The sequence below is a fragment of the Trichosurus vulpecula genome, chromosome 2, assembly GCF_011100635.1.
Source record: "Trichosurus vulpecula isolate mTriVul1 chromosome 2, mTriVul1.pri, whole genome shotgun sequence".
NCBI lineage: Eukaryota > Metazoa > Chordata > Mammalia > Diprotodontia > Phalangeridae > Trichosurus > Trichosurus vulpecula.
In genome coordinates this window covers 208,159,382-208,186,910 of record NC_050574.1, presented here as the reverse complement: position 1 = coordinate 208,186,910, position 27,529 = coordinate 208,159,382, and the positions used below count along the sequence as shown (strand labels likewise).

Sequence of the window (27,529 nt, the reverse complement as noted above, 5' to 3'; positions counted from 1 at the left end):
CTGTTTCTTAGAACCTTAGAAAGTGGGCGGAGCCAAGATGGCAGCTGGAAAGCAGGGACTAGCGTGAGCTCCCCACCAAGTCCCTCCAAAAACCTATAAAAATGGCTCTGAACCAATTCTAGAACTGCAGAACCCACAAAACAGCACAGGGAAGCAGGGCTTCAGCCCAGGACAACCTGGATGGTCTCTGGGTGAGGTCTATCCCACACGGAGCTGGGAGCTGGGAGCTAGGAGCTGGGAGTGGAGCAGAACCCAGCATGAGCGGCGTGGACCAACCAGACCAGGAGCCAGGCAGAGCGGGGCCCTAGGGCCCTGAATCAGTGAGCTGCAGCAGTTACCAGACGTCTCAACCCACAAACACCAAAGACAGTGGAGAAGGTTAGTGGGAAAAGCTGCGGGAGTGGAAGGAGTTCGAAGTTCAGCCACCACCCCAGGGCAGTGGAGGTGGGACAGCTACAGCTGCAATTGCTTCCCGCCCCAGGCCCACCTGGTGGGAGGAATTAAGTGGCGGATCAGAGCAGGAGTGCACAGCCTGCTGAAGATCTAAGCCCAGTCTGGGTTGGGGGTTCTTGGGGAAGGAGGAGTGCTGGTGTGGCAGAGCTGGCGCATCCCCCCCAAACGTGGAACATAGAACTCTTTAGTCTACAAATAGTCATACCCCAGTGAAAAACTCAAGGGTCAAGTTAGTTGGTTGGAAATATGGCCAGACAGCGAAAACACACCCAGATTCAGTCTAAGACTTTGGAATCTTTCTTTGGTGACAAAGAAGACCAAAACATACAGCCTAAAGAAGTCAACAAAGTGCAAAAGCCCACACCAAAAGCCTCCAAGAAAAACATGAATTGGTCGCAGGCTATGGAAGATCTCAAAAAGGATTTGGAAAAGCAAGTTAGAGAAGTAGAGGAAACATTGGGAAGAGAAATGAGAAGGATGCGAGAAAACCATGAAAAACAAGTCAATGACTTGCTAAAGGAGACCCAAAAAATACTGAAAAATACACTGAAGAAAACAACACCTTAAAAAATAGACTAACTCAAATGGCAAAAGAGCTCCAAAAAGCCAATGAGGAGAAGAATGCCTTGAAAGGCTGAATTAGCCAAATGGAAAAGGAGATCCAACGGACCACTGAAGAAAATACTACCTTAAAAATTAGATTGGAGCAAGTGGAAACTAGTGACTTTATGAGAAATCAAGATATTATAAAACAGAACCAAAGGAATGAAAAAATGGAAGACAATGTGAAATATCTCATTGGAAAAACCACTGACATGGAAAATAGATCCAGGAGAGAGAATTTAAAAATTATTGGACTACCTGAAAGCCATGATCAAAAAAAGAGCCTAGATATCATCTTTCAAGAAATTATCAAGGAGAACAGCCCTGATATTCTAGAGCCACAGGGAAAAATAGAAATTGAAAGTATCCATCAATCACCTCCTCAAATAGATCCCAAAAAGAAATCTCCAAGGAATATTGTCACCAAATTCCAGAGCTCCCAGATCAAGGAGAAAATATTGCAAGCAGCCAGAAAGAAACAATTTGAGTATTGTGGAAACATAATCAGAATAATCCAAGATCTAGCAGCTTCTACATTAAGAGATCGAAGGGCTTGGAATACGATATTCCGGAGGTCAATGGAGCTAGGATTAAAACCTAGAATCACCTACCCAGCAAAACTGAGTATCATGCTCCAAGGCAAAATATGGATTTTCAATAAAATAGAGGACTTTCAAGCTTTCTCAGTGAAAAGACCAGAACTGAATAGAAAATTTGACTTTCAAACACAAGAATCAAGAGAAGCATGAAAAGGTAATCAAGAAAAAGAACAAGAAAAAGAAATTGCAAGGATTCACTAAAGTTGAACTGTTTTTGTTTACATTCCTACATGGAAAAATGACATGTATGATTCGTGAGACCTCAGTATTAGGGTAGCTGAAGGGAATATGCATATATACATATACATATATATATATATATATATATATATGTGAATGTGTATGTATGTATATATGTATGTGTATATATATGTATATATATATATATATATATAGAGAGAGAGAGAGAGAGAGAGAGAGGGAGAGAGAGAGAGAGAGAGAGAGAGAGAGAGGACAGAGTGTGAGTTGAAGATGAAGGGAAGATATCTAAAAGAAATAAAATCAAATTAAGGGATGAGAGTGGAATATATTGAGAGAGGGAGATAGGGAAAGATAGAATGGGGTGGATTATCTTGCATAAAGGTGGCAAGAGGAAGCAGTTCTGTGGGAGGAGGGGAGAGGGCAGGTGAGGGGGGAATGAGTGAATCTTGCTCTCATCAAATTTGGCCAGAGGAGGGAATATCATACATACTCAATTGGGTATCTTACCCCACAGGAAAGAAGAGGGAAGAAGGTAAAAAAGGGGGGGATGACAGAGGGGAGGGCAGATGGGGGTGGAGGTAATCAAAAACAAACACTTTCAAAAGGGGACAGGGTCAAGGGAGAAAATTCAATAAATGGGGATGGGTTGGGAAGGAGCAAAATATAGTTAGTCTTTCACAACATGAGTATTGTGGAAGGGTTACACATAATGATACACATGTAGCCTATGTTGAATTGCTTGACTTCTTAGGGAGGGTGTGTGGGAAGGGAAGAGGGGAGAGAATTTGGAACTCAAAGTTTTAAAAACAGATGCTCAAAAACAAAAAAAAAGTTTTTGCACGCAACTAGAAAATAAGATACACAGGCAATGGGGTGTAGAAATTTATCTTGCCCTACAAGAAAGGAAGGGAAAAGGGGATGGGAGGGGAGTGGGGTGACAGAAGGGAGGGCTCACTGGGGAACAGGGCAACCAGAATATACGCCATCTTGGAGTGGGGGGGAGGGTAGAAATGGGGAGAAAATTTGTAATTCAAACTCTTGTGAAAATCAATGCTGAAAACTAAATATGTTAAATAAATAAATTTAAAATTTTAAAAAAGGGGAAAAAAGAACCTTAGAAAGTGTCCTGGACCACAGGGAGATTAAGTGATTTGTTCAAATTTATGCCTGTCAGACGTAGGTCTGGAATCCAGGTCTTGAATCCAAGGTTAGTACTCTTCCCTAGTGGTATCAAACTCAAATAGGAATGGATCCCTGCAGGCACATAGTGACTTTGAAAACCACAAATTAATGTTATCTATGTTGTATTTTATTTTTATTTAATTTTTAAACATTTCCCAGTTACATTTTAATCTGATTTGGGCCTCACTCTGAAGTTTTGTGGGCCATTTGCAGCCAATAGACTGGGTCTTTGACACCTCTGCTCTACTCAACAAACTGAGCTGCCTCTCAGATGCTTAATAATATTGACTTAATTGAATGGAATTCAACACATCCTTTGTGAATCAGCCTGATGGGTATGCCACAACAACATAATTTTATCTGGATTATTATATAGCATTGGATAGAGAGCTGACTTCAGGGTCAGGAGGATCTGGGTTCAAGTTCTGCCTCTGACACTGTACTGGCTGTGGGATCATGGTCAAGTTATGTAATCTCGCAGTCCATCCAGACAACGCTCTCTCCCTCTCTGTCTCCCTCTCTCTCTCTCTCTCTCTCTCTCTCTTTCTCTCTCTCTCTCTCTCTCTCTCTCTCTCTCTATATATATATATATATATATATATATATATGTATATATATATATGCATGCATATATACATATATATGTATATATGCATGCATATATATATACATGTATATATATACATACATGCATATATATACAATAAAAGGTATATATATATACCTTTAAATTTTTAATTTATGGAATAAAACAAGTATTTCCATAGCACAGTATAATAAAAAAGATGATTGTGTATGACACTGCAAATTTATTACATACAACTTGCTATTCCTTTTAAATGTATAATAAAGTTATCATGTAAACTTCTTTTTCTTCTTTTTTCCCCTTTTTTTGTTCTCTCCCTGTCCTAAAGATGGCTATTATTAGACACAAATAGGTACATTTATGTAAAATTCATTCTATACACACTTCTTTTTAATCAGTTCTTTCTCTGGGGAATGACTGAACAAGTTGCGGTATATGTTTGTGATGGAATACTACTGTGATAGAAGAAATGATGAGCTTAGAAAAATACGGAAAGACGTGCATGAAATAATGAAGAACAAAATGATCAGAACCAAGACGTCATTGTATAAAGTAAAAGTAATATTGTTTTAAGAACGACTTTGAGCAAATCAATCATTTTGACTTTTATAAATACCCAAATTAACTATAAAGGACATGTGAAGAAATGTTATATGTATCCAGGCTCCATAGCTCCAAATTGCCAAGAAGATGCAGAGCTACATTGACAGAGGAAGTTTCTCACTGGGAGCTTCTTATACTTATTAGATCACACATTTCTCTTCCCTCCCACCCCCTGTATCCCTGATTAAGAAAAAAAAAGAGAAGAACCAATCACAGATGCCAAAAGCAAAGAAGGTAAATATAGAGTAGATGCCACAGACTAATTATTACTTTCAGCAACTTATTCTGAAGAAAAATAGAATTCACAAACAGATTCTATATCAGGCGTTCTTAACATTTTTCAAATGTTTGTCATGGATCTCTTTGCAGTCTAGTGAAGCCTGTGGACCCCTTCACAGAATCATGTTTTTAAATACATAAAATAAAACACATGAGATTATGAAGGAAACCAGTTATATTCAAATATAATTATCAAAATATTTTTTAAAAAGCTCACCTACCTCAGATAAACAACTCCTGTCCTTTCTTATGAATCAAAATGGGCTTTCCATATGAGGGACAAACAATAGCACTATAGAAATGTAGTTCAGTCATTCAGTCACATCTGACTCTTTGTGACCCCATAGACCCTACTATCCACAGGGTTTTCTTGGCAAGGATATGGTAGCAATTTTGCCGTTTCCTGCTTCAGTGGATTAAGGCAAACAGAGGTTGAGTTACTTGCTTAGCGTCACACAGCTAGCCAGTATGATTTGAAGATCAAAATTTGAAGGTCGGATTTGAATTCAGGTCTTCCTGGCTTCAGGACCAGTACTCTATCCACTGAGCCATTTAGCTGCCCCTATATAAGGGTTAGCTATTATTATTATATATAATGATTATAGAGAGTTAAGGGTCACCCACGTTTAAGAACCAGAGTCATACAGAAGTATGCAACCATTCTAGTTCTCAGTTTATAAAATATATTTACAAAATAATCATATACTATTACATATAATAATACATATATAATATAAAATAAATGTATAAATAAAAGGTTTAGCTCAAGCTGGGTTTTTCACTTTCTGATTCATGCTAGGCTCATCCCCATTTCTATACTTTTGATCATTCTTTGGCCGCCACTTGAAATGCCTTGCTCACCCTACTGTCTCCCCAAATCCAAACCATTCCATAAGGCCCATATATCCAGTCTCATGTCCCTGAATAAGCCTACAAACCTTTCCTGATTGTTACCCTTTCCAAACCAGTCCTATTACCTATATCATGAGTGCATATGTGGGAGAACAAGGGCTTTGCCAGCCGAACCCTCCAAATTCTGCCTTGCTACTCCATTGAATTATTCAAGCATAAGAAAATAGAGTATCTTGTTTTATTTTCTAATTGTTTTATCTGAGCAAATCTTTTCCTAAATATATTGGAATTTCCATCAGGCAATGATTGGTACTTTTCTTTCGGCTAGTTGATACTCCCAATGGCAAATTAATTTTGTCAAGGCTCTGTAGAAGAGACCAAAGTCTTCTTGCCCCAATGAAATGATTACTAATCTATTTTCAATACCTTGACAAGTTGGTTGAGGAAATAAGTACATGTGATCTTAGATTAGGTATAAGGATTAGACTTGTGATTTTATTCGTATAGGAAACTCCCAGGTGAGGAAGCTTTCTCTACCAACACAGCTTGGCATTTTCTCTGCAACTTACAGTCTTAGGGAGTTGCCTAGAGCACCAAGAGGTTAAGTGCTTTTGCCAGGATCACACAGCCTCTTTACTATATTATTTTGCTATATTATTTATCATGCAAAGGCTGACGTTTATTTATTTATTATACAGAGACTTGAATCCAGACTTCAAGACTATCTCTCTATATACTATGTCATGCTGCTTCTTGCCTCGAAATGCCACTTGAATGCCACATTCAAGCTAATTAAAATAATGATTTGTCCCTTCCTTACATAGAGAGATGCCAGGAATTGAAAATGCATCAGTGATCTTGGCATGAAGCAATGTGTAGAATATTTCCTCCTTTCTTTCACCCTTGAAGACTTTTGCCTCATTCCTATGAGAAGAATGGAAAATCAGATGGGCAGGATGCTAGAGGGCTGTCTGGCCTAACGGTATGCTTATATTTAACCAAAGCCTCTTATGTGAAGGAGTGTGCTTCACCACACATTCTGACTCATCCTCTTAAACAATCATCTTCATTTTCTCTTAATTTTGGAGGTGCTATCCACTGGATTGAAGAAATTTTGACTGTAAGTGTCCAGAGTGGTACTTTTTACCTTCTCTGGGTTCCCTAGAAGTCTCTGAAACCAGACAATACTTGGTTAACACTATGAGCATGATGACCTAAATGAATGCCTTTTGTGCCTTTCCATGATTTGAAAGTCCGTATCTCCAGGCAATAGTTAACTCTACACCCAGATTACACTCTTTTCCTTCTGTTTTAGTTCAAGCAACATATAGTAGAGGAAAATGAGTTTACAGAAAGTTTGGTGTGAGATCATCCTAAGAACATTAAACGATGAAGCTGGAAGAATAGCATATAGACAAAAATGTAACATCTGTGGAGATTTCTATTAAGAAAACAACTTCTTTTCTCCATCAAAGATAGTGGAACCAGCACATTTTGATTTATAGATCTCTAATATTAACCATGAGGAGGTAAAGATTGAACTAGATAAAGCAAAGACAATCAGTTCAGCTGTACATGGACAACTACACACAAAAGAGATCTGTGCTGCAATTGACACATTTTTAATGTGTTGAGGGATTGAGTTTCAAAACATATGACAATAGGAAGAATACCAAGTACCTAGTATATATGATTCCTAGCAAATAAAGGTAATTAAGAAAATATCAGTAATTATTGATTAATTTGCTTACTTTCCCATCTCTACAAAATCTTCATTGTAATAATATACATATTTGTTGAGGGCTTCTTTAATGACGATATAGGAAGGGAACAGCTGGGTTTTAGAAAACAATACTTCATGACAGGCCACATTGTTATAGGCATAGAATTGTCTGAGAGGTGCAGAAAATAGCACAGCTCACTGTGCTTAAGTTTGTTGACTATGAAAAAGCATGAGATCGAGTAGAAAAAAATAACAAATTCCAAGAGATTAAAAGAAGAGCACAGAAATATTTGTAGCAGTTGTTTTTGTTGTGACAAAGAACTGGATACTAATGGGGTATTTATTCATTGAGGAATGGCTGAACAAATGATGGTGTATGAATGTAATGGAATACTATTATGTCATAGGAAATCATATGAAAGGGATAATATCAGAGAAACCTAGAAAGACTATGAACTGATATAGAGTGAAATGTGCGAAACTAGGAGTTTTGCAATACTAGCAATAATCTAAACACAAGTGTCTTTGAAAAACTTAAAAATCTCTAATCAAAACAATGACCAACCACAATTCCAGAAGAAGAAGAATGAAACATGATACACATTCGCTGATAGAGAGGTGATGGACCCAAGAGGCAGAACAAGACATACATTTTTTGACATGGCCAATAAGAGGATTTTTCTTTTTGCTTAACTATGTATAATTTTTACAAGGGTTTTGTTTTCCTTTTTCTTTTACCCGGTGGAGGGGGGAGGTGAGAGTAAGAGAAAATAAATGTTCATTAATTCAAATAGAATACAATGAAATACTGTTTAAAAATGTTGCCTTAAAAACTCTCCCCTATGAAGATGTTCCCCAAGTCTATGTTAAAATCATACATACAAAATACCTTGACAGATGATATAACAGAGATATTGTCATCGTATGACCACCTGATTATTAATATAAATGAGGATAACACCTGGAGACATGCTCATTAAAGGTATTTTTCACTATCATTGAGGTCATGTGGAACACAGTCCAAATGGAAGAGAGACTCCTTATAGAGGGTGTCGTCCTTCAGATTCTCTAATTATATCAAACCCTGCAAACTTGTTGACCCTCTTTACTTATACTCATAATCACTTAAAAATTTGGCTTAACTAGTCATACAGGAAAAACCAAGTGGATAAAGAATGTTTATTGTTTACATTGATAGAATATGTAATTGTATTGACTGTCCACAGATGTCAGACAGACACTTAGATGAACAATGACCTGAGCCCACAATTTAATTGGAAGAAGATTGGGCTGGATTGAATCCAGGAAATTATACAACTCTTTAAATAACTTGAAACTTTTGCCTGAAACAAATATCCATGGTTTTTTTTTTTGTTCTTTGGTTAACACCAATGTCCTTCTGGTGAGATTATATGGCTGTAAATCATCAGATACCACAATCTCTAAAAAAATCAATTTTGCAGATTATGAAAAAGGTAATGATGCGTATAAGTAGGCTGTAGCATATTATAAACAGAGAGCTGTACACAAGAACCAGAATAAAAGAAGTCATTGAAGGAATATCTGATCAGAAAAGGAGTTGGTTTAGTCGTGTAGCAAGAGCACTTGATAACAGAAAGCCCTCTTGGTCCACTATTAGCTATTCAATGTCAAGAGACCTGAAGGGAGACTCTTAGCAAAAGGATTCTCTATGGAGAATTTAAAGGCAGATCTAAAAGGAAGAACACAAGGTGAAGGCACAGAAGGACTGTAATTTGCACTTTTGGATGGATTAGACATATTGATGATTCATGAAGTACCTTTGCTATTCTGTTAGATTAAAATGTCTTTCTTTAGTCTATAAGCTACTTGAGGATCATGTCTACTGTATCTAGGTTAGTCATCTTGTATTTTAATTCTCTCAAAAGTTAATCATTGAGCAATGGTTTCATTAACGAATCTCAATGTGATCTGGGTTGTCTAGATCAGTGATTTCAAACAAAAATGGAGGCCATTAATCTGTATATAAATATCTCTGAGGACTGCATGTAGTACCGTAATATTATCTATGTTTTACTATATTATTCATTCATTTATTTTTAATATTTCACAATTACATTTTAATCTAGCTCAGGCTGTACTTGGGAGAGTTCCAGGCAACATGAAGCCCACAGGGTGTATATGTGTGACATCATTGTCTAGGGTCTAGATGATAGACCAGTTATCTGCATCATAAAGATGACCAGAACTGGATTTATTGTTTTTAACAACATACTCTCTGTTTCTCAGTTAATTTAGTTGTCTTTATAGACAGAGGTATTTATTTCATATGCACTTTTAGTGTCCTCTACACTGCCATGCATTCTATAGATCCTCACTAAATATTTTTGGAGTAAGACATTTTCTGGACATTGTTTATTCTGTATAAAGAAAATCTTGAAATTCTCCTTTTTCTTTTCCTTCTCCTTAACTCTATTTCAAAAAAGAAGGCTATAGAAAAATTAAGTTTTTAGGAAGAAAATATATGATTTGATTTCTACGGTATAGGGTATAACAATTATTGCTGCAAAGTGAATTTATATGATGCCTAAAAGTTTACAAAGATGTTCACTCAGAATTTGAGAATTTGAACACAGGTCTTTTTTGACTCTACGTGCAGCATTCTTTCCATAACCCTATACTTCAATTCTGTCCTCCCAAATACCTTTTACCAGCCCAGCAATGCCTGAAATTTCAGAATTAGTCATTCATTCTTTTTTCTTCTGCATATATCCTTGGAGGGATAAGTTAAAAAAATAGATAAAAAAAATTAAGCCTTATCATTTTTCTTATACCTTAGTGTGAATTGAATTTATTAGATCTCTTTTTTTTGATAGGGGGAAAGGAGACAGAGCATAAGTTTATTTATCCCCTGAGGTATAGAGAGCTTAAGCAATTGGATAAGAAAAAAAAAAACTAGGTGTGCCTACTTCATAATTTTGCCTGGAGTGATCCTTACTGGTGTAGAAGATGGCAAGCTTTGACAGTCTACACTGGATAAGAGTACTTTGGTTCTCTAAGCTACCACAGTGGTGTCCACTCACCCAAGGGAGACATGCTTTGCATAAAATCCCACAAGCTAGAACGAAGAGAAAGGAAATGGATCTTACCCAGAAGGCCTTGTATCATCAATGGCTCTGTCTAATGGGATCAGATCACTAAGGTAGACATTGAAGTTTCCTTCTTTCCATCTTCTTTTTACCTCTTTCTCCTTTCCGGGGGGAACTACTACAGGGTTTCCAAACTGGCCTGGAGCTTTGGGATTCCTTGGAGAAAGTGTCACATCAATGTTCAATACTGGATGCATTCCAAGATCTTCAGATAAATGTATGTGCCCCCCAATTTGACTCTGTGTCATGGACTGGTTCTTAATAGCTATGGTGACTCTTGTGAATTCTGAACCTCCAGTCAGGGTTTGGTTGGTTGGAGACACCCCTACTTTTTCTGAAGTGCCTAAAAGGAAAGATGTCTCACTTCTATTCTTTAGTATGTGCCTTCCTTGACTTTCCTCCCGCGTCTTAGAAAAAACTATTGGATTGTCTTTGGAATTGGGGACCTCTTTAGGTTGCATTTTCTTCTCCTCCTCTTTGGTTACAATCACAATGTGGCTTTCAGAGAAATTGAATTTCTTCCCAAGATCCACTTTAGCCCTATCGTTCTTTGGCAGGCCTTCTACTCTTGTTTCATTTACAGATTGGGTCTTTAAGTGATCTCTGTTGGCAGCAAACTTGGGCGGGGAAGGATTCCTGTCTAATTGAACCTCATTTCCATTTATTTCTTTGGCCCCAGTCTTACTTTTGTTTAATGCTATGGTTTCCCCAGATGTTGGCACAGTTGGGTCAGTGTGGAATTTCCTACCTGTTGGCCCTCCAGGTGCCTCTGACTTGGAGTCATCTGGTTTAGGGGCAGTAGTCCTTTTGGAGTCCAATTTATTCACCCCTTCAGATGCTGCTGACATGATTGTGCTCTTCTTCAGTGGCACCCCCTGGCTGACAGAAGGTAGTCTATATGTTAATTTCACCAAGGAAATTTCTTTTGTTCCTAGGAGTGGAGTTTCCTGGGACCTGCTGGAAGGCTTTTGTTTTCTTCCCATCAGGACGGATGAGTTACTTACTTTGGAAATATCTTCCCTGCCCCTCTTCAGCGGGGGAAGGGAAGGTGGTGGGAAGCTCTTCAGGTCTATTGGTCCCCATACAGAGACTGGGTTTCCCTTTCCAGGGATTTTCTGCGCGGTCCATTCCTGCTGCAGTTTTTCTGCGTGGTCCTCAACCTTCAACAATGTGTTCTCTGTCTTCCTAAAGTTTTCCCTGCCCCATTTACCCCTTTCGGATACTTTCGTGGGACGCTTGGTTTCCCTTCTGCTGCTGGGGGGCATCATCTCAGAATCTCGCAAAACTTTGAATTGTTCTCGTCCCCTCCGGATGAGGTCTTCCCTGAGGACCCTCGTGTTAATCTCACTGAATGAGAGGCGGAGTGCTGCCATGTCAAACAGCAGCCAAATGACAGAAGCGACGAATATGAAAACCAGAGCTCTCCTGCTTCCTCGGAAAAACTTCCAGATCTTGTTCATCGTCTCAGGGTTTGCCCTGAGGCTTTTGCTTCCTGCCTGGGCTGCTTACCTGCAGCAGGGCAGGAGCGGCGGCGGCAGCAGCAGCAACAGTAGCAGCAGAAGCAGCAGCAAAAAAGAAAAAAAAAATTACTCAGCTCCCCCCAACCCACCCCCCTCGCACTGAAAACTCAGCAGGAACAGCAGTCCGGGTGGGGGTGGGGGGTGGGGGGGAAGCTCAGCTCCTGCTGCTGCTTGTCAGTCTTTGCCTGCGTGGCATTTCGTAGCAGACCATCTATGCGTCCTCAGCCTGCCCTGGTTAAACCTCTGGTAAACATTGGCATTAGGCACCAGCAGAGCAGTAAATTCCAGCCCCACGGTAGCTTCCGGTATCGCTTGTCTGGTTGAACTGGTGTCCACGTTCTGACAAGCCCAGGGGAAGGTTGGGGCTCAGCTGTTGCTTCTTCCCTCCCAGTTCTCATTCTTCAAATTGTAACTCAACACCACTTCACATAAGGAAACCATTTCAATCCATTAACCAGAAAACTTTATGCCACTCTCACCTTTCCTTTCCTTTCTTTCTTTCTTTTTTTCCCTTCCTTCTTTCTTTCTTTCTTTCTTTCTTTCTTTCTTTCTTTCTTTCTTTCTTTATTTCTTTCTTTCTTTCTTTCTTTCTTTCTTTCTTTCTTTCTTTTTCTTCTTTACTCTCTCTCTCTCTCTCTCTCTCTCTCTCTCTCTCTCTCTCTCTCTCTCCCTTCTTTACTTCCTTCCTTTCTTGCCCCCTCTCTTTCTCTTTCTTTTCTCTCTCCCTCCTTCCTTCCCTCCTTCACTCCCTCATTCCTTCTTTCCTTCCTTTCTTCCGTCTTTCCTTCCTTCCTTCCTTCCTTCCTTCCTGTCTTCTTTCCTTCCTTCTTCTCCCTGTCTCCCTCAAGTAAAAATAAAAAGAGTGTGATTTAACTATACTCATATGCTTGTAAACCTTTCTAGACCCGTCCTACTCCTTAACCTCCTTTTTCTTGGGTACAATGACTGATATAACTTAGCAATCAAGTTATTGTCTGTAATGTTTCCAGTTCCTGAAGTAAAACTATGAAAAAGGAATGTATTACATTTTGATTGTAAAGAATAGCTAATCACCCTTCTGAAGAACCCTTCTGTGGTGGGCAGAATAATACTTTACCTATTAGCTAATTTTTTTAAGCAAACATTTATAGAGTAGCTCTTCTTTCTGAAAGAACAAAATTTGAGGCAAACCATGGACTACAGGACATGTTTCTCCAAATGAGGCAAAACATCATATACTGTAAGTATTGAACCATTTCTTTGCTCCTGAACATCAAATGGCACTTCAGTCATTAGACTTAACCCTGAGAGATGATAAGCACAGCCTATGGTAAATATACTTTAAAAAATACTCTCCAAATCCTTATCCCCATACACACTTTGCTCCTGACACCCCAGAGCTGATTTCCCTTTACTATTGTGCAGTGATGATGTAGCAGCTGGATGCCTCTCCAGAACGTATCTAGAGACCAGACATTGGGAGAAATAGAAAGTGAGGGAGAAAATTCTTGAAGGGAGTCTATCTACTTTCTTTAAATAATGGAGGACTAAAAAGGATGAGGGTGAAGGCATATTCATAGATTGAATTCTTTATTGCCCTTTCTATCTCCTATTGAGAGATGGTGTGGTGTAGTGGAAAGATTTGCTAAAATGATTCAGAGCTGAAAGGAATGTTAGAAACCATCTCATTTTTTTTTTACATAAGACAAAATTGAGACCCTGAGAGGTCATAGGACCAGAGATTTGGAGTTGGAGGGAACTTAGAGATCATTTTATCCAATCTCCTCATTTTAAAAATGAGGAGACTGATGTCTGGTGAGGTGACTTGGTAAAGGTCATGCAGATCCATGTTCACTGGGCTTTTGTTATCAGGGGGCCTACACTGGCTTCCCAACCCTGCCGATTATTAGCTGTTTGACAGTGGACAAGTCACTTAATCTTTCTGGGCACCAGGTTCTTCATCTGTAAAGTGAAGCAACAATACACTACTTAACCTCAGAGGAGAGTTATGATGAAAAGGCTTTGCAAACTGTAAAAAGCTATATAATGTAAATTACCAGTTACTATAGATAATTGGTTTGTCTATGCTTCAGTAGATCAACAGTGAACAAACAAATGTTTATTGAGCCTCCTGTGTCCCCAGAAAACAGAAGCAGAACTTAGGCCCTAAGAAAGCTTTACAACCTAGTTGGAAAGATAAAACAATAGCTTGCATTTATGTAGTGCTTTAAGATTTTCAGGGTATATTACAAATATCTCATTTTATCCACACATCAATCCTGGAAGGTAGATTTTTTATTATTCCCATTTTATAGATGAGAAAGCTGAAAGAGATGGAGGACAAATGCCTTTCTTAATTCCCATAGCTAGTAAGTATCTGAAGGTAGAATGGAACTCTGGTCTTCCTGACTCTAGGTCTAATTCTCTATCCTCTGTGTCACTTAGCTACTAGATTATAACCCTCTTAAAACAATCAAATAGCCCAAATTTTAAAGCACTTTGCTTTCCTTAGAGATGAAGAGCCTGAGACCCTTTGGTGAAGTGACTTACCTGAGATCATTCAGCTAAATGGACAAGTTGGGACTTAAGCATGTCTTCCCATGTTCTGTATTACACCAACTAACTTCTTTATTAATAAGAAGTGGAAGGTCTTCCTTGCATTCTCTGACATTTATGCCCAAACGCTTTTCATATAGTGAATGCTGGTTAAGAATCTTTTGAAGAAATCAATGCTTTCCCTTTGAAAGGCATAAGAGAGCATACTCTCCCCCCCCCACCCCCCCACCCCCGCAACCAGCTATTTGCAAACCATTTTACTGAACAACTAATGGCACTCCACCCTTAAATCGGCATCCATTAGTTAAAATCCTCAAACTCACACTACAGAAGCTGATTGTTAGAATCCTCATTGCATTTGACAGTTATAAAGTTTGAAATGGATTCTCACTGTTTTGCATTCACATGATCTTCAAACAATGATTTCTTCCTCTCTCTTTGGTTTTCCTGTACTCCTAAAAACACAATATAATTTATGGGTAGTCTGGAGGAGAATGTTCTTTGGTTCAATAGAATGAAAAAGTGAGAAGTTCTGGATCTGACACAGTTCCATCACTAATATTACTTGAACTTGAGAAAATGATATCACTCTCCAGACTTTGTCTCCAGATTTACCTGTTTTAATCCTTAGAATGAAAGGGGCAGTGGGGAACAATAGAGCATAGAAATATGGAAGATAAATAATTTCTGCCACTTCAGAAAGCATTCTCAGTCCCCTTATAGGGAAAGCTATCGCAGTGTTCACCAAATATTAGCCCATGGATCATCAGAGACCTATAAAGAATGTCTCATCCTCCTCCTGATGCCCCTTATCACTATCCTAGCCATTTGTCTGTTTCTTCATTGCTATACACATCTGATTTGGAATTGGACTTTGAGTCAATGAGTAAAGAAATTGAAAGTGAAAAACCAAAAACACTAGTAGTAAAGTTTAACTTGATAATTTTTCCCAAGTTCGATTTATCTGTTCTTTGTCTTTGGAGATAGGATTACTGAAAGGATTACTACCTATGTTGCCACAAGTATAATTTATCTACACCCAGTCCTTCATTGTTATTAGCCTGTCTTGAGTACGGTTTTAGATGAGTGTTTTTCAGAATGTTTTCCAGATATTCCTGGGGGCCCCTGAGACACTTTCAGAGGTCAAAATTTCTAATACAATAAATACATATCACTAGATAAAATACACACAAACAAAAACTCTTTGGGGGAATCCTCACTGATTTTTAAGTATGTAAAGAGGTGCTAAGGCCAAAAAGTTTGAGAACTACTCAATTTTAGAGGTGAAATTGAGGATCTGCAAAAACTGGCCAGAATCACTTCAAAGTTTTTAGGATGGTATGGCAGAAAAAAAGCAGAGGGTCAAACCCTGGCTTCCATCCCAGCTCTGCCACTCTTATTTGCTTTCTATCCCTAAGAAAATGACTTCATCTCCCTCTGCCTTTGTCCTCACTTGGAAAAGGGGGATAATAATATAGGTACCTACCCTATCCACCTAAGGAAGTGGCATGGAATGTGGGAATTCTTAACCTGTAGTTCATGAATATGTTTAAAAATATTTTGAAAATTGTATTCCAATATAATGTTTCCTTTGTAATCCTCTGCATTTTCTTTCATTCATTTACAAACATTATTCCAAGAAGGAGTTCCTATACTTCATAAGATTACCAGAGGGGTCCATAACACAAAATAGGCAAAGGACCCCTGGTGTTGTGGGTAGAGTGCTGGGCCTGGAATCAGGAACATCTGAGTTTGAATCCCACCTCAGACACTTACTAGCTGTGTGGTCCTGAGGCAAATTACTCTCAGCCTCAGTTTCCTCAGCTATGAAATGGGGATGATAATGGCATCTCCCTCACAAGGTTACTGTAAGGACCCAGTGAGATGAAATATTTAAAACTCTTTGCAAATCTTAAAGTTCCATTTAAATGTTAACTATTATTATTCCATGGGGTTGTCATATAGATAAAATGAGATAAGTGATATGAAACATTTTAGAAAATTAAAAGATATGTAAAGGTATGTAAGAAATTATCGAATACTTTCTCAGATTAGTCCAAAGCTTAATACCAATGTGGATTCCATGATTTTAACCTTTTTTCTTAAAAGACGTTTTGATGTTCTTGACACAGTATTAAACTAGGCCAGACACAGAGATAAAACAAATAAGAGCCTTGGCCTTTTTAAGTAGGAATTTTTATTCTGGTGGGGGATGGGGAGGAGGCTAAAAGCCTCTAAACAATTAAGTATACACATGATCATTTGAAGAGGAGGGAAACATTAATAAATAAGAGCATAAGGAATGGTTTCCAGTAGGAGGTGACAAAGAACAACTTGTTCCTTTTAAGGTTTAATGTTTCCAGCCACGAACTGATGAAAAGCCTATAGAAACGATGCAGAAATGGAGGGACTTAAAGGGAGATCTGCCTTGACTGAAAGTAATGAGACCTCAAAAACCTGCATGCTCTTTTCCTCTTCCCTTATGGCTTTCTCTTCCATCATCATTTACTTCCTCTAAAGTAGAACATCACCTTGTCACTGTTCTGGGGAGTAAAAGGAAACAGACACATCACACGGTCTCTCTGTTTTTCTCTGTTCCACTCTCTTTCTCTATCCACTCTTTCTCTATTTCTCTCTCTTCTTCTCCATTCTTTCTCCCTCTTCTCTCCTTCACCTTTTCCCTTTCTCTCCTCTTCCCCTATCTATATTTCCATAATCTGTAAATGGGAACACTTTATAACCTTGTGTCTGAATAATAATAGTAACCGAGATTCATGTGGAACTTTAAGATTTTTAAAGGACTTTTCCTCACTAACAAGTCTATAAAATATGTAATGCAAGTACTACCCTTTGCTTACCTAATGACAAAGCTGAAATTCAGTGGTTAAATGACTTGCCAGGGTCATACAGCTAATAAATTCCAGAACTAGGATTTGAACTTACATCTCTCCTGACTAGCAATCCAGTAATACTTCCAATAAATTACACTCTCTTACGTAGAACTACAGTTGCACCAGAAGGAACAGTATAATTCTATCCTATTTGTGGAATGTTTTCTTATCCATGTCTTAAGATTAGGATTTATATTATGAATTTATATTGGTAATTTTGATAAATTTGTATACTCACATTGGGAAATTTCCTTGAATGTACAGATACCTTCAAGTCCTTATTATATACTGTGTTCTCTACCAAGGAAATCCAGGTTTATTCTGACGGATTCAATCAGACAGCTGTCTTGTTGTCCATACATTAAAGATCTCAAGAGTTTATAAGTTGAGGATAGATTAATAATTCTGCTTGACAATGTGGTCACAGAGTTTTAAAGGGAATAATGCCCATACTTGCCTTAAAGGTAGAATTCATCAGTGGAGTGTGCCGAGGTCCTATTCTTCATCTTCTGCTTTTTTTCCTCTTTTAAATATTCATTCACTCATTTATTTTTAACCATTTGAAATTTTTTAAAGTTCCAAATTCCCTCCCTTCCTCCTGTCCCTCCCCTCTCCATTGGGAAGATGAGCAATATAATATCAATTACACATGTGAAGTCAAGCAAAACATATTTCTTATTATCCATGTTTCAACCCTGCCCCCTCCTCACAAAAGCAAGAAAAAGGAAGGAAGTGAAAAACATACGCTTGAATATGCACCGAGAGTTCATCAGTTCTCTCCCTGGAAGAGGATCACATTTGTGATTGTGGGTCCTTTGGAATTGTCTGGGATCATTGTATTGATCAGCTAAGTGTTTCATAGTTGATCATCATTACAATATTGATATTACTGTGTACATTGTTCTTCTAGTTCTGCTTGCTTCATATAATTCTTTCCGTATTTTTCTGAAACAACTGTGCTTGTCATTTCATGTAACGCAATAGTATTCAGTCATAATCATGTACCACAACTTGTTCAGCCATTTGTAACAACAATGTTACTAGCAGCTGCTATAGAGGTGTAAAAACACCAGCACACAGGAGGGCTGCTTGCACAGGTTCTTTGATCTTTCTAAAGGAAAGCAACTTTAAGGGGTTTACAATCTCACTTTAATCAAACATACATATGTCATTCACTTAGTTCAGGGGAAAAAGTCAGCACCCTGAACTTCAGAGAAAACACAAACAGAAATTACAAGCAGAAATTATTTAAACAGAGCAAATAACACAAATCAGCCGATGAGGCTTTGAACTGTCTGTCCACAGCAATACATACATAGTTACCAGAGAGAGAAGCACCAACATATGGGTTTTCAAAGATGGGGGCTCCTTAACAGCTACCCAGATTCTCGTCAGGCCAAATCATAGAAACACTCTTCCAATAAATGAAAGCAAAGCAAAATCAGATCTAAACAACTGGAGAAATAGCAATTGCTTACGAACAGGTCAAACCCATATAATAAATATGACAATTCCACTAAAGTTAATTGAGTTCTTCAGTACCAAACTAATCAAACCAACAAAGAATTATTTTATAGAGCTAGGAAAAAAAAAACCAACATCCACTCAAGAGATCAAAAATAGCAAGGAAATCATTTTTTAAAAAGGAAGGAAAGTAGCCTAGTAGTATAAAATTCCAAAGTATATTACAAAGTGATTATCATCAAAGCAAATACTAACCTCGGAGTATATATGCACTTCTTCAGGGTCAGAGAGCATCACAACCATGGGACTCAAACTCATGTGACTTAGGCTTTCTTGTGACTTAAGTAGGTCAATAAAGCCTCTTGATTCAATCAAAGGCAAGGCTCAATCAAAGGCACTTGGTTGCCCTAGTGCTGAGAAGCACTCCAAAAGAAAAAAAAGAGCAGAAAGTATCACTTTGCTTGCCATTAGACCTTCCCCCAATTAATAGAAATCACTTCAGTTTCCAAATCTCTGCCACCACAAAAAAGCCGTCATTAATATTTTTGTACATATGGGTACTTTTCATTTTTCTTTGATCTCTTTGGGATATAGACCTAGTAGTGATATTGCTGGATCAAGGATATAAGTAGTTTTATAACTCTTTGAGTGTAGTTCCAAATTGTTCTCTAGAATAGTTGGGGCAGATCAGAACTCCACCAAGAATGCATTAATATACCTCTTTTTCACATCTCCTCCACCATTTGTCCTTTCCCTTTTCTTTCACATGAGCCAGTCTGATAGATGGAAATGATACATCAGAGTTGTTTTAATATTTTTTCTCTAATCAATAATTATTTAGAGAAATTTTACATGTGACTATTAATAGCTTTGATTTCTTCTAAAAACTGCCTCTTTGTAGCCTTTGCCCACTTATCAATTGAGGAATGACTTTTTTTTTTTTATAAATTTGGCTCAATTCCCTATATATTTAAGAAATCAAGCCTTTATCAGAGCAACTTGCTGTAAAATTTCCCCCAATTTCCTGCTTTCCTTCTAATTTTGGATGCATTAGGTTCATTTGTGCAAAACCTTTTTAATTTCATGTAAATGAAATTTCCATATTACTTCCCATGATCCTCTCTATTTCTCCTTTGGTCATAAACTCTTCATTTATTCATGTATCTAACAAGTAAATTTTTTCATACTCCCCTAATTTTGTTATGATACCACCTTTTACGTCGAAATAATATACCCATTTTGAGATCACATTGTGTGAAATGTTTGCCTATGTCTAGTTTCTGACAAATTTCTTTCTAGTTCTTCTAGCAATTTTTATCAAGCTGAGAGTTCTGGCCCCCAAAGTTTGGATCTTTGTGTCTAACAAATGCTAGATCACTATGGCAATTTACTACTGTGCGTTGTCACTGATCCACCACTCTATTTCTTAACCAATAGTAGATTGTTTTGATGATGATCACTTTGTAATGTACTTTGGAATTTTGTACTGCTCAGCTACTTTCCTTCCCTTTTAAAGAATGATTTCCCTACTATTCTTGATATTTTGAGTGAATGTTGTTATTTTTTTCTAGCTCTATAAAATAATTCTTTGTTGGTTTGATTAATTTGGTACTGAAGAACTAAATTAACTTTAGTGGAATTGTCATTTTTATTATATGGGTTTGACCTATTCATAAGCAATTACTATTTCTCCAGTTGTTTAGATCTGATTTTATTTGTGTAAAAAGTGTTTTGTAATTGTATTCATATAGTATCTTTTGGGGGGGGGGCAGATGCCCTCCAAAGTATTTTATGTTGTCTGCAGTTATTTTAAATTGAATTTCTCTTTCTATCTCTTATTGTTGGGTTTTGTTTGTAATACATAGAAATGTTGATGATTTCTGTGGGTTTCTTTTATACCCTGCAACTCTGATGAAGTTGTTAATTACTTGACTAGTTTTTTTGGTTGATTCTCTAGGATTCTCTAAGTATACCATAATATCTGCAAAGAGTGATTCTTTTGCTTTCTTGTTGCCTATCCTTGTTCATTCAATTTCTTTTTCTTTTCTTATTGCTATAGCTAGCATTTCTAATACAATATTGAATACTAGCAGTGATAATGAACATTTTTGCTTCACTCCTGATCTTATTTGGAAAACATCTAGCTTATCCTCATTATAGCAAATGCTTGCTTTTGGTTTTAGATAGATACTACTTATCTTTTTAAGAAAGTCCCTGTTGATTTCTATGGTTTCTAGTGTTTTTAATAGGAATTGACATTATATTTTTAAAAAAGCTTTCCCCACATGTATTGAAATAATTATCTGATTTTTGTTGGTTTCATTATTAATCTGATGATTATAACTTTCCCAATATTGAACCAGCCCTGCATTACTTGTATAAATCCCACTTGGTCATAGTGCACGATCTTTGTGATATATTGCTGAAATCTTCTTGCAAATATTTTATTTGAAATTTTTTGCATCGATATTCATCAAGAAAATTGGCCTATAGTTTTCTTTCTCTGATTTTGCTTTTCCTGGTTTGGGGATCAAAACCGTATTTGTGTCATAAAAGGAATTTAGTAAGACTCCTTTATTTAGGTATTTTTTAAAAAAGAATTAATTATTCTTTAAATATTTGGTAGGATTGACTTGTAAATCCATTTGGTGCTGGAGATTTTTTCTTAGGGAGCTAATGTATGTCTCATTCAAATCCTTGTTCTAAGATACAGTTATTTATATATTCTATTTCTTCTCCTCTTAATCTAAGCAATTTATATTTTTAAAAAATATTTATCCATTTCATTTAGATTGTAAATTTTACTGGCATATAATTAGGCAAATGGCTCCTAAAATTGTTTTAATTTCATCTTCATTGATGGTGCAATCACTCTTTTCATTTTTAATACTGATAATTTGACTTTCTTCTTTTTTAAAATCAAATTATCTGGCAGTTTAATCTATTTTATTGTTTTTTCATAAAACCAGCTCCTAATTTTATTAATTCAATTTTTAAACTTTCACTTTTATTAATTTTTCCTTTGATTTTCAAGATGTTCATTTTAGTGCTTAATTAGATATTTTACACTTGTTCTTTTTCTAGTTTTTTTAGTTGCATGCCCAATTCACTAGTCTGCTCTTTCTCTCTTTTATGGATATACTCTTTTAGAGATATAAATTTTCTTAAGTACTTTGTATCCCACAAATTTTGATGTGTTGTCTGATTGTGATTATATTTAATGAAAGTATTGATTGTTTCTATAATTTATTATTTGATCCATTCATTTATTAGAATTACATTATTCACTTAGAATTAATTTTTAATCTATGCCTCCAAGACTCTTTAATGAATGCAATTTTATTGCGTTATGATCTAAAATGAGTGCATTTAATATTTCTGCTTTTTTGACATTTGATTGTGAAGTTTTTGTGCCCTAATACATGGTCATTTTTTCTGAAGGTGCCATTTACAGCTGAGAAGAAGGTATGTTCTTTTCTATTACCATTCAATTTTCTCCTGAGGACAGGAGGACTAACTATCTCTATCATATCTAGCTTTTTAAAATTTATATTTATCTTCTTTATTTCTTACTCATTTAGTTTATGGTTAAATTTATTTGATTTTCAGGGTGAAAAGTTGAGGTCCTCCACTGGTATTTCTTACTGACTATTTCCTTCTGTAACTCATTTTACTTTTTCTTTAATAATTTGGATACTATACCATTTGATGCATATGTATTTAGTATTCATATTACTTCATTCTCTCTGGTACCATTTAACAAAATGCAGTTTACCTAGTTATCTTTTAAAATTATGTCTCTTTTTGCTTTTGCTTTGTTTGAGATCATGATTGCTGCCCCTCCCTTTTGTACTTCAGCTGAAACATAATAGATTCTGCTCCAACTTATTTTAACTCTGTTTTAAATGCATATACTTTCTTTAATAAATATCCTATTATTGAATTCTGGTTTCTAATCCATTCTGTAATCCACTTCCATTTTATGGGTAAGTTCACCCCATTAACACTCATAGTTATGATTACCGTGTATTTCTCTCTATCCTTTTTTTCAGTTCCTTCTTCTATCTCTCTTTTTACCTTGTCTCTCCTCCAAAGTCTGTTTTGCTTCTCCCTTAATCAACCCCTCCTCTTATCAGACTCCTACCCTCCCCTTTCTCTTATTCCCTTCCCCTCTTATTTTCCTGTTGGGTAAGACAGCTTTTTTATACCCAACTGAGTGTGCATATATATTCCTTCCTCTTTGAACCAATTCAGGTGAGAGTGAGGTTCAAATATTGCCCATTCCCCGTTCTGTTTCCTCCTTAATTGTAAATGTTCTTCCTTGCATGGCTCTTTCATGTGAGATATTTTCCCCCATTCTTCCTCTTCCTTCTCCCGCCCTCCAAGTGCATCCTACTTTCTTATCTATCCATTTTTTTTTACATCATCCCAACATAATCAACTCATACCCACATCCTCTATCTATGTAAACTCCTAACTGCCCTAATAATGATGAAGTTCTCAGGAGGTACAGGTATCATCTTACCATCTAGTAATATAAATTATTTAACCTTATTAAATCCCTTATGATTTCTCTCTTATGTTTACCTTTTTATGTTTCTCTTCAGTCTTGTATTTGAAAGTCAAAGTTTTTATTCAATTCTAGTCTTTTCATCAGGAATGGTGAGGAATTCTCTTTCATTAAATGCCCCTTTGCATGATTATACTCAGTTTTGCTGGATAGGTTATTCTTGGTTGTAATCACAGCTCCTTTGCCTTCTCAAATATATTCCAAGCCCTCTGCCCCTTTAATGTGGTAGCTGCTAAAATCTTGCATGATCCTGACTATGATTCCATGGTATTTCATAGTCTTTTTTTTGGATGCTTTCACTATTTCATTTTTCACTTGGGAGCTCTGGAATTTGACTATAATATTGTTAGACATTTTTGTTTCAGAAACTCTTTCAAGAGGTAATCGGTGGGTTCTTTCAATTTCTATTTTGCCCTGTGATTCTAATATATTGGGAGCTGTTTTCCTTTGTGATTTTTTGAAATATGATATTTAGGCTCCTTTTTGATCATGGCTTTCAGGTAGTCCAATAATTATTAAATTATCTGTCCTTTATTTGTTTTCCAGGTCTTTTTATGAGTTATTTCACATTTTCTTCTATTTTTTCATTCTTTTGACGTTTTATTGGTTCTTGATGTCTCATGAAGTGCATAGCTTCCATTTGCCCAGCTCTAATTCTTAAGTAAATATTTCCTTCAGTGAAATTTTGTACCTCTTTTACCATTTGGCCAGTTCTGATTTTTTAAGGTGCTATATTCTTTACTTTTTAGTGCCTTTTTACCAAGCTGTTAATTGTCTTTTTTAATGCACATGCACTTATTTTGGAGGCAATCTAGGTTAAGTAACTTGCGTAGGGTCACATAGCTAGTAAGTATCTGAGGCTGGATTTGAATTCAGATCCTCCTGTCTACAGGACCATTACTTTATTCACTGAATGACTTAGCTGCCCCATTAATATTCTCTTCGTAATTTTCCTTCATCACTCTCATTTATTTTCATAGTTTTTCCTATACCGTTCTTATTCAATTTTAAAAATAAGTTTTAGCTCTAATAGAAATTCTTGTTCGGCTTGTGTCTATTTATATTTTTTCTTTGAGGCTTTACTTGTTGCTGTTTTGACACCATTGCCCTCTTCTGAGTTTGTTTCTTGATCTTCCTGTCACCACAGTAGGCCTTTTTGGAATCAGGTACTTTTTGTCTTGCTCTTCCTCATTTTTCCAGCCTATTTCTTGACTTTGAACTTTATGTTAAAGTTAGACTCCGCTCACCTAAGTGTGTGTGGGAAGAGGCTGGTTTGACACTCTCCCACAAGCTTCAGGATTTTTTGAACTGCTGTTTTCAGATAGTTGGGGGGATTTGGGAGTTTTCAGTGCTTCTAAAGTGGTGTAATCCAGGAGAAATGTTTTTTGCTGCTCTCTTGGTCTGTCCTCTGGTTCTTCACAAGTGCTATTTCTCCTCAGGGCTCCTGCTCCTTTGTGACCAAAACTTTTCTTTCCATTGTGGAACTGTGACTCACAAGTAGATATGGGCAATGGAGTTGTCCAGCAGTACTGAGTCCTACACCCTGTGCTAGCTCAGGGGTGCCTTGTAATCTCTTCCTGACTGGGTATTCAATCTTCTTATTGTCTCTGGGCTGAGAACTCTTGGAGTTGCTGCTGCTGTTGTTGCTACCACCTCCAAAGCCCCCACCAGCATGTGTGCTCTAGGCCAGCCTTCACCCCAGTGTCACAGACTTCTCTTCCCAAATTCCTAAGTTCTCTTTGATGGGAAAAAAATGTTGTACCCTTATGTTTTGTTGGCTCTACTCCACCATAATTTAATTTGAGGCATTATTTTAAGGTTGTTTTGAGAGAGCTTGGGAGTGCTTGGCTGAAATACTTTCTCTACTCTGCTAACTTGTCTCTGCCCTCACCTCTGCTTTTTAACATTTTTATTAATTATTTGGATGAAGATACATGAATGATATATATATTGATTTTGTGGATGACATAGAACTAGGATGGGTGACTAGCATATTGGATTAAAGAGTTTGAATTAAATCTTATAAGATGAAATTTAAAAGGGATCAATGAAACTTATTCTTGTGTTAGAAAAATCATCTTTACAAGTAAAAGAAGATAAGGGAACAATGGCTACACAGTAAGTCATCTGAAAGAAGTCTGGAGTTTTTAGTGTTCAATATGAATCAATAATGTATATGGAAGGACAACACCTGAAGCATCTGTTGTGTTCCATTACTGTTGCCATGGTTTAGGAAAGACATGATAAAATGGTAAATTTCTTTGGGAGGGCAATCAGGATGGTGAAGAGGCATGTGATGTTTTACCAAAGGAACTTGTGATAGACTGGAGAAAAGAAGACTTAGGGTGAGAGATAATAACCATCTTCAAGTATTTCAAAAGGCTATCTGGATGATAGGGTAGAATAAAGAATAATTATCAGAAGTTGCAAAGAGTAAGATTGAGGTTTCAGGTGAGGAAAAACTTCTGATAATTAGAGCTGTCTCAAAGTGCAATAGACTGTCTTGGATAGAACAGAGACCTCCTTGGCAGTTTTCAAGAAAATACTAAATGAACACTTGTCAGCTAAGGTACACAGGAAAATTCTTATTCAAGCATGGGTTGGACCCGAAAGTTTTAGAGGTCTCTTCATACTGGGATTTTGTGCTTCCATAATTGCTAATGTGAATGGTCAAAGTCATATTTGAACCCTGGTGCATTTATTATTGTGATGAATGAAAATTCATTCAATAATTTCCAGACTCCAGTCCTGCTGATAATTTTAGATAGATGAATGTGACATTATATTTACCACATTGGTGCTTATAATCATTTAATTATTCAGTTCAGAACTATCTGTTAGCTTGCAAAATCAGCCACTCTGAGGTTTGTTTCCAAGTGTGAATGTCTTTCTCCTATGACTGGTAGTTATCATTGAAATATTTGTAAAATCTCAGTCCCTGATTGGCTCGTCTGAGAACCAGACTCCGATTGTAAACCATGTCATCATCATGAGGTATTTTGGAAATTTTATGTGTAAACTCCTGCATACACTAGTCACATCCAGATAGGTGCTTTGAATTCCATTGGCACTTTTAAAACCATGTAGGTATTAGTTCAGACTCCCTGGATCTGATCTTCAGGAGTGTGAGATGCTTCTTCACTGAGGGCATGTTCAAAGGACTTTTGAGGTTGTATATATGTGTGAGCATTTTTTGTGTACTCAGTGCCTGCTCTGTTTACTTTTATTATATTTGCTCAACTGTTATCTATTCTAGCTTATTATAATGACAAGGGAAGAAAAGAAAAAGTATTAAAAATTATCTTTCTTAGAGAATAACAATTTAAAGATGAATCACTATTTCTAAAATCAGAATTAGATTTTGGAATTTAGGCCCAGGGGATCTCCCATGGGAGGGGAGATTCAAGAGATACATATGGCAAAACCATGCAAAAATCCAACCCAAGCACGCAGATTTATTGTCTTGTCTCTGTATAATATCTCTTCTGATTCAACCTAATGTGTCCATCTTCCAAGGGAAATTTTTTATTTCAAAGTTTAAAAAGTCAATATGAATCAACCAAAGAAGCCTTCTTAGTCTCTTTTGACCTAGTTAGAATGACAAAATCTTAGACCTGAATAGAACATTAGACAGTGCAATCCCCACTTCTTATAAATGTTGAGCTAGAGGCCCAGAAAGGGGAAGTGACTTGTCTAATATCACACAGTGGCATAGACAATGTTAAAATCCTAATCTGAGTATCCAAAACTCTCCCCACTACAACAAAGTCTGACTATTAGAAGGCAACCTCTCTCTGTACAAATACAATCCACAAGAGTGGGGAGGAGGTTGGAAAACATAAGCACCATGCTTAGATCAAACCAATGGATAGCACTAAAACACAGCTGGCATGCTACAGATCTCACCTATTTTGACTAATTCCTCAAATAAAAAATGTTACTCAGATGAAAATGGCTGAATACCTTTTTTGGTTGCCTTTTGAGAAGCAGTTCCTATTTCCTTTTTAGTATTGGTCTTCTGACTAAAAGACTGCCTCACTAATGGTTCAGGGAAATTAGGGTATTGTATTCTTCAGCTATTTTATTATTATTATAAGTAGTAGTAATAGTAGTAGTAGTAGTAGTAGTAGTAGTAGTAGTAGTAATGATGATAGTAGTAGTTGTAGAAGGAGTAGTAGTAGGAGTAGGAGTAGTAGTAGTAGTGGTGGTGGCGGTGGTAGTGATGGTGGTGGTGGCGCTGGTGACAGTAGTATTACCCTCATGACACAATTATCCTGTGCCCTAGGCATGCTAAGAAATAAAGTCTTTTTTCCCATCAATTATGCCTGTTACATCTACCA

General features: G+C 36.9%; 1 protein-coding gene across 1 annotated transcript in view; it reads right to left on the bottom strand.

Moving 5' to 3' along the window:
• The window catches only part of GALNT5 (polypeptide N-acetylgalactosaminyltransferase 5), a 71,944-nt gene extending 60,189 nt beyond the window's left edge, over positions 1-11,755 (bottom strand). The window contains exon 1 of the mRNA XM_036742978.1: positions 10,210-11,755. Coding sequence (XP_036598873.1) covers positions 10,210-11,669 — 1,460 coding nt within the window. The 5' untranslated portion in view covers positions 11,670-11,755. The remainder of the gene's footprint in view (positions 1-10,209) is intronic.
• Positions 11,756-27,529: the final 15,774 nt, after the last annotated feature.